General features: G+C 41.6%; 1 protein-coding gene across 3 annotated transcripts in view; it reads right to left on the bottom strand.

The window, feature by feature from the left end:
• Positions 1 to 907: 907 nt before the first annotated feature.
• ano10a (anoctamin 10a) overlaps positions 908 to 12,006 on the bottom strand; it is a 128,979-nt gene continuing 117,880 nt past the window's right edge. For all 3 annotated transcript variants that reach the window (XM_070888944.1, XM_070888928.1, XM_070888936.1), the window contains one exon: positions 908 to 1,430. In XM_070888944.1, the coding sequence (XP_070745045.1) occupies positions 1,350 to 1,430 (81 nt within the window). In that variant the 3' untranslated portion in view covers positions 908 to 1,349. The remainder of the gene's footprint in view (positions 1,431 to 12,006) is intronic.

The following is a 12,006-nucleotide window of genomic DNA, read 5'->3' on the forward strand; positions in this document are numbered from 1 at the left end:
TTAAACTATTAAGAGTTTCTGGGAGCTGATGGGCGTGTTATCAAGATGTCGCTGGGTGGGTGCCTAGCACCAATATCCTCAGTCCGGGCATAGCCATGCTCCCTGGACTCCCCAAACCAGCAGGCACCAAAGATGTGCCCTTACTGGTACAGGTGCCAGTCATTGGTATTTAAATCAAGGGACCGCTCCCTCACCCCACCCAGTGTACTCTGGCAGGATCAGTGGCAGAGATCGCAGGGATAGTCAGCCACTGCGTCTCCATAGGGAGCCTCTGACCGAGTTGTGCTTTATCTGCACACTAACCTCCAGCCATACTTAACCAGTGATGGCAGGTCAGAGCACTGCCAGAGGCTGTTAATATCACTGCATTCCTCAACTTTTATGCTCAAGGTTCCTTCCAGGTGTCATTGGGAACCGTCAGTCAGCGAGCAAATCCGTTTATCTAATGCCCTGTGGGCAACCAACATAGGGAACTCTGCATTTATTATAGATGGCAGAATTTCCCAGAATCCATGGGGCCCCTACCAACAATTATATAGAAATTGCAGCACAGAACAGGCCCTTCACCCCAACTGGTCCATGTCAGTGTTTATGCTCCACCCGAGCCTCCCTCCCACCTTACTTCATCTCACCCCATCAACATATCCTTCTATTCCTTTCTCCCTCATGTACTTATCCAGCTTCCCCTTAAAAACATCTGTGCTATTCGCCTCAATTACTCCTTGTGATAGTGAGTTCCACATTCTCACCACTTTCCAGGGCTACTATGAACATAGGATGAAGCGGGTTATTGAAAATTGGGTGTAAAAGTAATGCAGTCACTAATTTATAATGACTTCAATATAAGCAGTTTGGACCTGGAAGCTATTTGCTTCGTACACCATTTGCAGAGAAAGGTGCTATCGGATCAAGTGCAAACTCATTTATTGTGATGTATGCAAGGTCTCTTTTAAACCGAAGTGCTCCACATTTTACAGAATCCAAGACAAAGAGCAGTAGAAAGTTTTATACGCTGCACAATACCACTGACTGAGAACAGCTCTATCAAACTGCTTGCAAATCTTCCTCTAGTTTACTTCATCATCCATCCACGTACGCAGTGGTATAGGCTTTGTTCTGCAGTAATACTTGATTTATCATCCTCGTTTTATATGCATAAACCACACAATAATGCATCATGCAAGCTGTGTTAATGGGTAATAAGATTACAAAAGAAACAGTATATTTAGCACCATGCTGAGGAGAGTTTTCATGCTATGCATATTTTCACGCCTTCTACTGGTCGATTATTAATTTTGGTATATGGCTTAATCCATTTAAGGCCAGTAATGTGTCAATTTTCACAAACTTCACTTTCCTTTCTTTTCTCTTCTCTTCATTTCATCATGTTGCTGTTCCTTTGCCAGTGACTCATCAGCTTCCTTAATTTGCTGTAGGAACAAAAACAGCTGTTTACCAAAAAGATCTAGCAAACTTTGTGCTTACTGCCTGAACAATAAAATAACTACAGCATTGTGTTCCAATGGCAATAGCTAAATGCATCCTGGGAGGGAACTGGGTAATGCAGGACTGATACACGGTTGTTCCATCTCTGGGACATGGATTAAAATCCATTCTGACTGAAAGGATGAAAATCTTTTTTTTCCGCTACCTGTAAGTCTGGGAGTTCTCAATGCAGTTCCTGACCAATAGAGACCCACAGCACAAAACTGCTCTCCTTGTGGCAATCTCACTCAGAAAAGCCAAAAGGATGACTTATGTCAAAGATGGAATACGACCAAAGTTTATGCAATCTAGCCTCATAATTTAACCTGGTATCAGTCTGATTAATCTGCATTGTACTCCTTTCAAGGCCAATATCTTCTTCAGGTTTGGTGCCCAAATCAGGGGGACCTTGGTGTGTCGATGCACAGGTGGGAGCACAAGTAGAGAAGGTTGTAAAAAAAAAAAATGGAAATCTTGTTTATTCTCTGCCTGTAGATACAAAACCAAGTAAAGTAATAATATTGAACTTGGACAAGACCGTAATTAGGCCACACCTAATGTATGTGGATAGTAAAAGCATTAAAAAGCTACATTGTAGGTTCACTGGGGTTATAGTTATCAAAGAAGCCTCAATAGTTGGGGCTTTTTGCATTAAAGCTGCGAAGGTTAAGGAGTGACCTGATAGAGGTCTTCAAGATTATGAAGGGCTATGATAAGGTAAATAGCAATTGATTGTTTCCAGTGGTCAGCAAGATGGCAACGAGGGGTGATGGATGAATGGGTCTTGATGCTATTTAGAACACGAGCAGGCACACTTGGTATATCTACTAACATTCTGTGGAAAGGAAAGTCATGCTAGAGGACTGAAAGGTGGAAAATATAATTGCTCTCTTCAAACACGAAAGGAGGAGATAAACCAACAACAACTTGTATTTATATAACTAGGAAATTATAGGCCAGTTAACCCAACTCCAACAGTGCTATTTCTATATCATCTTTTTTCTTCACATAGCTAAATTAGATTTCAATCCAACTATTTTGTTGATATTCTTGGACTGTCTTATGCATGGAATTTTATCAAACGCCTTCTAAAGATCTGAATGAGTTATATTTAGGGGATATTGCCTGGCTGATCATTTAGTTATCCCAAATAATTAGTTTTACTGCTGCATTCATTCATATGACTACTGGTTTCTGCACCTTTAAAAAAAATCAACAACACAATTGTTCCCAGAAATACTGCATAATCAATGTTATCTCTACAGTAAGATATGTAGTATTTTTTCCAAAAAGACATACAAGATTTGAGCTTTGTCAGATCCTTTTCCTCGTACCCAACATCAAAAACCAGTTTCCACAGACAGGATTTCATATGAACTGAGGCGAGATCCTCAGTGGGTAGCACTCTCACCTTGGAGTCAGATAGTTGTGGGTTTGAGTCCCACTCCAGAGACTGGAGCACAAAATCTAGGCTGACACTCCCAGTGCAGTACTGAGTGAGTGCTGCACTGTTGGAGGTGCCGTCTCTCGGATGAAAAGTTAAACCAAGGCCCCATCTGCCCTCTCGGGTGAACATAAAAAGATCCCATGGCACTATTGGAAGAAGAGCAGGGGAGTTCTTCCCAGTGTCCCCGGTCAACATTTGTCCCTAAAACAAATGATCTGGTTATTGCTGTTGGTGAGAGCTTGCGGTGTGCAAATTGGCTGCCGCATTTCCTACATTACAACAGTGACTACACTATAAAAGTACTTCATTGGCTGTAAAGCACTTTGGGGCGTCCTGAGATCGTGAAAGGTGCTCTATATATTTTATATACACAAGTTCTTTCTTTAATCTGGGATTACATGCCCGAGCGGTAACCTGTTGGAAGTCTCTGGATTTCCACTTTGCGCCCACATCACTTCGGAGGTCGACTTATATCAAGTCACGCCAAATACTTTCATAGCAGACGTTACCAAATAGGCTAATCCAGAGAGAGAATCGTCCACAGCAGCAAACAGCAACCAGTTGTTAAAGTCAGTCCAAATAACAAAGCAGACTAGAACCAGCACAAGGACAGGTTAAACAGACAAACCAGTCAGTCGAATTCCTTTGAATGGCTTTCTACTGAACAAACAATACACAAACATTATTTTTTGAAAGAGTAGCTGCCTACTGGTTGCAATCTTTCTAAGAATGATATAGGCGTCGTACCCCAGTGTTGTGTTTTGCCTTCAAGCCTGTTGCAGCTAGATCAAAGTCATAATTAGCTGGTGCGTCCAAACCTCACAATCCTTGTAGCATTTCAAACCTTTTGCAATCCAGTCTTATTGAGCAGTCAAGGTTTTGGGGATAGAATTTGGTATGTCTTGCTACAGGTATGACTATTACACATGAATGAAATAGCAAAATCATGTGGTAATGTTGCAGTTAGAACTATTTCTCCACTGCTCATGCCATCTTACAATTATCTGGCATCCTAACCTCGTGAAATCATTTTTTTCCCATCATAGGGTTTTAGTCAATGCCACAAGGCTCGGAGGTGCTTCTATTTACACCTGCACAATTTGGATTTAAATCCAGCACAGCTGCATCAATACAATGTAAATCATTGTGTTGTTCTCGATGCTTATCCAGTTCTTAATTAACCTTGGAATGCAAAGAGGTTGAAGTTATGCTACAGTTGTATAAAACTCTGGTCAGAATCCATATAGCATACTGCGTTCAGTTCTGGGCATCGCACCTCAGGATATATTGGCCTTGGAGGGAGTGCAGCACAGATTCACCAGAATGATAGCAGGGCTAAAAGGGTTAAATTAGGACAGGTTGCATAGATTAGGCTTGTATTCCCTTGAGTATAGAAGATTAAAGGATGATCTAATCAAGGTGTTTAAGGGTAGTGGAAATCTGGAACACTCCCTCAAACAGTTATTGAGGCTGGGGGTCATAAGAACATAAGAACATAAGGGGGTCAATTGAAAATTTCAAAACTGAGATTGATAGATTTTAATTAGGCAGATAATCAGTTTTTGTTATGTTGACTGAGGGACACCTCAAGCCTGGACATTAGGGAGAACTCCCCTGCTTTTCTTCAAAATAGTGCCATGGGATCTTTTACATCCACCTGAGAGAGCAGACGGGGCTTTGATTTAACATCTCATCCGAAAGGTGGCACCTCTGACAGTGCAGCACTCTCTCAGTACTACACTGGAGTGTCAGCCTAAATTATGTGCTCAAGTCCCTGGAGTGGGACTTGAACCCACAAACTTCTGATTCAGAGGCAAGAGTGCTACCCACTGAGCCACAGCTGAAACTGTAGTGCTTTGTGTTACAGGTAAATATTTAATTTAATCTACCTATAACTTAAACCAGATTTGGTAATTAGCTCAAAACTAAACTATAAGCTAAGTTAATTAAATGCATTAACTTTAATTAATTAAATCAATAAAACAAGATTGTATAGGAATGGCAGTGCAGGTGGTGCACCACAACTGCAGCACGTGGGAGTTTGTGGAGAGCATCGCGATCCCAGACAACCACGTCTGCAGTAATTTTCTGCATCTCAAGGAACTTCAACTCAGATTTGTTGAGCTGGCGTCCGAGGCGCACACATTGCAGGGCATCAGGGAGCGGGAAAGTTACCTGGACTCTTTGATCCAGGAGGCAGTTACACCCCTTAGGCTTGGTAGTGGTACAGGGCTGGTTAGCGGTCGGGGACAGGAGGGTGTGACTGCAACTCAGGCAGGTAAGGGGACCCCAGGTACAGTGCTGGAAGAGCCTCGACCATTGGCCTTATCCAACCGGTATGAGGTTCTTGCTGCCTGTGTGGATGAGGGCAGAGTCGCAGGATGGCTGAGCAAACTGACCACGGCACCATGGTGCAGGAGGCCATTCAAGTGGGTGAGGGGGCTTGGAGTGGAAAGGAATGTTATAGTGGTAAGGGACATTACAGTCAGGGGGATAGATACTGTTCTCTGCAGCTGCAACCGGGAATTCCGAAGTTTATATTGCCTATCCGGGTTAAGGATATCTCCTTGCGGCTGGAGAAGAATTTGATGTGGGAGGGAGGATCCAGTTGTCATGGTCCACGTAGAACGAACAACTAGGAATGAGGATCTGCTGAAAGTTTTAGGAGCTAGGATCCAAATTAAAACGCAGAACCTCAAAGGTAATCATCTCTGAGTTGTTAACTGAGCCACGCGCAAATTGGCATAGGCATAAGCAGATCAGAGTTAAATGCGTGGCTCAGTGATGTGGGAGGAAGGGGATTTTGATTCATGGGGCACTGGCACCAGTACCGGGGAAAGAGGGAAATGTTCCATTGGGATGGGTTCCACTTAAATTGGGCTGGGACCGGTGTCCTGGCGAATTGAATAACTAGGGCTGTAGATATGGCTTTAAACTAAAAAGGGGGAGGGAGGGGGTCAGGTGAGGGGAAATTTAGAAATCTTGAGAAATGTCAAGGTAATGGAGCAGTGTAGCGATTTAGGTAAAAATAAGCAGAGTGTGACAGGAAGAGACAGAGAGTTTAATGATAATAGTGCATCAGCGAATAAGGTGAAAGCAGGGAATAATGGTAAAAAATTTAAATTATAGGCTCTTTATTTGAATGCACAAAACATTCGTTACAAGATAAGACAATTTAGTGGCAAAAATAGAGATGAATGGCTTTGATCTAATAGCCATTAAAGAGACGTGGTTGCAAGATCTTCAAGTTGGGAACTAAATATTCTAGGGTATTTGACGTTTCAAAAATACAGGCAGAATGGAAAAGGGCGGGGGTGGTAAACCCTGATAATAAAGGATATCATAAGGACAGTAGTGAGAAAGGATCTTGGCTGGGAAGATCAGGAAGTTAAATCAGTAAGGGTGGAGATAAGAAATAACAAGGGCAGAAATCACTGGTGGGAGTAGTTTATAGACCCCCAAACAGTAGCAATACCATTGGACAGAGTATTAATTAATAATAGGAGCTTGTAACAAAGGTGATGCACTATTTGTGGTGTACTTTAATTATATTGACTGAGCAAATCAAATTGGCAAATGTAATCTGGAAGACAAGTTCATGGAATGCATTTGAGACAGTTTCCTAGAACAATACATCATGGAACCAACCAGGGAAGAGGCTATTTTCGATCTTGTATTGTGCAATGTGACAGGGTTAATTATTAATCTCATAGTAAAGGATTCTCTGAGGAAGAGTGATCATAATATGATAGAATTTCACATTGAGTTTGATAGTGAATTATTTAAATCCGAAATGAGATTCTTAAACTTAAATAAAGTCAATTACATTGGTATGAGGGACGAGTTGGCTGAAGTAGATTGGGAAATTAGATTAAAAGGTTTGACGGTAGAGAAGCAGTGGCAAACATTTAAAGAAATAGTCCAAAATTCCCAACGAATATACATCCCATTGTGAAATAATAACTCCAGTAAATTAAGGATAGTAGATTAAAAGAGGCTTATAATGTTGCGAAGAATAGTAGCAAGTCTGAGGATTGAGAGAGCATTAGAAACCAGCAAAGGATGACAAAAAAAAAATGATAAAAAGGGAGAAAATAGAATGCGAGTAAACTAGCAAGAAATATAAAAACAAATTGTAAGAGCTTCTACAAGTGCGGAAAAAGGAAGAGCGTAGCAAAAGTAAGCGTTGGTCCTTTAGAGGCTGAAATAGGAGAAAATATAATGGAGATTAAGGGAATGGCAAAGACTTTAAACAAACATTTTGGATCTGTCCTCTAAGCAGAAGGCACAAAAACATACCAAAAGAAGTGGGGAACCAAGGGGCTAATGAGGGTAAGGAACTTAAAGTAATTAAGATCAGTAGAGAAAAAGTAATTGAGAAACTAATGGGGCTAAAAACTGACAAATCCCCTGGACCTGATGGCCTATATCCTTGGGTTCTAGAGGTGGCTGCAAAGTTAGTGGATGCATTGGTTGTGATCTTCCAAAATTCCCTAGATTCTAGAATGATCCCAGCAGATTGGAAGGTAGCAAATGTAACACCACTATTCAAGAAAAGAGGGAGAGAGAAAACAAGGAACTACAGTTAGCCTATCATCAGTCATCAGGAAAATACTGGAATCCATTATTAAGGAAGAGGTATCAGGGCACTTAGAAAATCATAAGGCAGAGTTAACATGGTTTTATGAAAAGGAAATTGTATTTAACAAATTTATTGGGAGTTTTTTTGAGGATGTAACTAGCAGGGTAGATAAAGGGAAACCAGCGGATGTGGTATATTTGGATTTCCAAAAGGCATCCAAATAAGCTGCCAGATAAATTGTTGCTATGCAAGGTAAGGGCTCATGGGGTTGGGGAGGCATGAATAGAAAATTGGTCAACGGCCAGAAAAAAGAGAGTAAGGATAAACGGGTAATTTTCCAGTTGGCAGGCTGTAACTAGTGGGGTGCCGCAAGGATCAGTGCTTAGGCCTCAGCTATTTACAATCTATATTAATGACTTAGATGAAGGGACTGAGTGTAATACATATCCAAATTTTCTGATAGTACAAAGCTAGGTGGGAAAGTAAGTTGTGAGGAGGACACAAAGAGCCTGAAAAGGGATATAGACAGGTTAAGTGAGTGGGCAATAAGGTGGCAGATAGAGTATAATGTGGGAAATGTGAGGTCATTCACTTTGTTAGGAAGAATAGAAAATATTTTTTAAATGTTGAAAAACTATTAAATGTCAATGTTCCGGTTTCCTCGTACAAGAGAAACAGAGAGTTAGCATGTAGGTATAGCAAGCAATTACGAAGGCAAATGGTATGTTGGCCTTTATTGCAAGGGGGTTGGAGTACAAGAGTAATGAAGTCTTGCTACAATTGAACAGGGCTTTGGTGAGACCACACCTGGAATACTGTGCATGGTTTTGGTCTCTTTATCTGAGGAAGGATAAACTGGTCTTAGAGGCAGTGCAACAAAGGTTCACTAAATTGATTTCTGGGATGGGAGGGTTGTACTATGAGGAGAGATTGAGTAGATTGGGCTGAGAATCTCTGGAGTTTAGGAGAATGAGAGGTGATCCCATTGAAACATAAGATTCTGAGGGGGATCAACAAGATAGATGCCAAGAGGCTGTTTCCCCTGGCTGGAGAGTTTAGAACTAGGGGGCAAAATCTCAGGATAAAAGGTCAGCTATTTAAGACTGAGATGAGGAGGAATTTCTTCACTCAGAAGGTTATGAACCTTTGGAATTCTCTACCCCAGAGTGCTGTGGATCCCCATATTCCTTGAGTATATTCAAGGCTGAGATCGATAGATGTTTGGACTCTAGGGGAATCAAGGGATATGGGGATTGAGCGAGAAAGTGGAGTGGAGGTCGACGATGAGCCATGATCTTATTGAATGGATAAAGGGACCGTATGGCCTACTCCTCTTCCATTTCTTATGTTCTTATGCGTTACGGAACCAAGGCAGATAAATGAAGTTAAGATACAGATCAGCCATGATCTATTTGAACAGCAGAACAGGCTCGAGGGGCTGAACGGTCGTCTCCTGTTCATATGAAAAGTTTTAGGACTCTTGCCTTGTTTTTTTTGGGGGGGGTAATTCTAGAAATGTTTCTAGTCAACAGGAAGGCAGACCATTTACAGAGTGAAGAAAATGGTCAGGTTCTTTCCATTACACCAGATGAATAACAATATTACTCCCCAGCACTGGGCATCTCTCACCTGGAACAGAATCGAATAGAGGCTTAAAAAAATATAAAACCATCCAAGAGAGTGACTTAGGACTGAAGATTTAACAATCAAGGGCGAATTTTCACTTTTACCGTTGGGCATAAAACGGCCGGTGAGGGATCAGGTGTTACACTCTGCCCATCTAAGTCAATGGAAACTAGTATCGGGCAGGGCGTAAAACAGGAGGCCAATCCACTAACACCCTGTAGTAACAGGGAAAATTCACCCCGCAAAATTTATGTGCAGCCCCTTGGAGTGAAGAAACACACTGCTTGTCTATATTAAGTTTCATCCTGTATGACTGACGCAGGTTTCATGTTTGCGTCTCTAGCTTATGTAGTTCTATTAAAAATCCTAGATTAATAAATGTAGTTGAGGTGTTATGAATAAATTGTATCTTTACAGTTTGAAAATTGTGATTCGTTAGCACAAGTTCAGTCACTGCTGATCTCCCTGCCAATTGAAGAATTCATTTCTTATCAACAAAAACAGCTGATATAACCAAGCTCACATACTGACTAATCTATCCCTGCGGGAATGGTAGAACTGCATTTATTACTGTGACTAATCAGACTGATGTCCTTGAATATATTTGGTTAAAATAGATTAATCTGCTGCTTTATTTTGTTAAAAAGTTATAGAACAACCTTTTGCAAATGCTGCAATAACATGTTAAAGGGTTTGTTTGTATATGTTCGGATTGAACTGGAAACTGCACACTCGCATCACAAGGGTCACTAAAGAAATCAGTGACAGTGCAATTTAGAGCCGTTCAATCATTTGGCCTTTTGAACAGCGTTAAGTAGTTTCTAACTGACGGGAAGACAACATCTGCGATTTTAATTCACTCCTGTGGGACAATGCATTTTGCAGCTGCTTCCAAGAGCGCAAAACACTTCGAGTTTGCAACTTTATTCTTTCCATAAACAAAAACTAAAAACCTGGAGTGTCTAGGGTCACCTTTTTACTATATTTTGGTCAGCTGCCCATGCAGTATGGGCACATCTTGGGTGTTCACAAGTGGGGGGCGGGGGGGGGGGGGAAAGAGATGAAGTGGAGAGGGGGTGGAAGGAAGATGGGGTGTTGGGGGTCTGTTTGGGGATGAAGCTAGTGAGCCGCTCCAAAAGGGAAACCTCTCCAGCAGATGTAGCTCAGTTTGTAACTTGGCGGCCAAATTGACCCGTACAATTACATTTTGCGTGTCTATGGCAATATATATATATATTTTTAAAATTCATTCTTGGGATGTGGGCATCACTGGCAATGCCCATCCCTTGTTGCCCTCGAGAGAGAGAGAGAGAGAGAGAGAGAGAGAGAGAGTGAGAGAGTGAGAGAGAGTAGTGGCGGGCCGCCTTCTTAAATTGCTGCAGTGCGTGTGGTTATTCTTTTTAGTGGTTTGATACAACTGAGTGACTTGCGAGGCCACTTCAGAGGACAGTTAAGAATCAACTGCATTGGTGTGGGACTGGAGTCACATATTGACCCAGACAGGGTAAGGACGGCAGCTTTCCTTCCCTAAAGGACATTAGTTGGGTTTTTACGGCAACCTGATAGCTTTTAATGAAATCCATTAAAAAAAATTTCAGATTCTGTCTTGTATCCAGACTCCCCAAGGCCAGAATGGGCTTGGGCTGACAAAGCCAATGGGTCTTGAGAAAATTCAAATCAGTGGGGCTGGGATATAGCTAGAGGAAAAAAAAAAATGTGGATGATAAATGTGGTCAAGTCTAATTCACAACTGTACATGAAATTAAAAAAAAAAAGACTTGCATTTCTATAGTGCCTTTCACGACCTCAGGATGTCCCAAAGCACTTTACAAAAGTACTTTTGAGGTGTAGTCGCTGTTGTAATGTATGAAATGCAGCAGCCAATTTGCGCACAGCAAGCTCCCACAAACAGCAATTTGATAATAACCAAATCATCTGTTTTTAGTGATTTTGATTGAGGAATAAATATTGGCCAGGACATAGGGGAGAACTCCCCTGCCTTTCTTCAAACAGGCTCACCAGCTGGAGAGATGGAGACACTACAGCACCAGTAGTAGGAAGGCTGCAACTGCAATGTGACAGGGTGGGAAAGGTTTGCTTCTTTAGATAAGGGTTTCCCCCATTATAAATATTTACATAGGAATTTTTAATGACACAAACAGCATGACTCAAAATTGTGACACAGGACAATATTTTGTGGACATGAAGTGTGTGCCATACCCTAGATTTTAAAATATCGATTTATCTCTATAATATCAAAAATCTTGCATATGGCACACTTCATGTCCTGTGCCACAATTTGTATGTCATGATTTTATAATGGCAAAACAATGTCAACATTTACTGTCACAATGTAGTTTCAAACTTCTGGCATGGTTGTAATCTCATCGCCGAGAGCATGCAGAAATCAAGCGCAGGCAGCGGAAAGAGAGTGCGGCAAACCTGTCCCACCTGTGACAGGGACTGTGGTTCTCGTATTGGACTGTTCAGCCACCGAAGAACTCATTTTAAGAGTGGAAGCAAGTCTTCCTCGATTCCGAGGGACTGCCTATGATGATGAGTCCCTGGCTAAAAAAACTCTAAACTGGGCAGATAAGGAAGCAACTTAAATTATTTTATTATTTATGAAGCTGCAATATATATTAAACTGTTACCCCAATCCCTGGGGCCTCATCGTCCAACAATTAGAAATGTGTCCCTGCAGCCCCTGTTTCAACCCCACTACTTCTTAGATTATGGCAGTTCCATCCGCCTTTTCTGCTTCCCACTTCTTCAATCTGGTTTCCGACCCTGCCACAATACCGAAACGGCTCTCAAAATCATAAATGACATTCCTTGTGACTGTGACAAAGGTAAACTATCCCTC

Source organism: Pristiophorus japonicus, chromosome 1, assembly GCF_044704955.1.
Source record: "Pristiophorus japonicus isolate sPriJap1 chromosome 1, sPriJap1.hap1, whole genome shotgun sequence".
Taxonomy (NCBI): Eukaryota; Metazoa; Chordata; class Chondrichthyes; family Pristiophoridae; genus Pristiophorus; species Pristiophorus japonicus.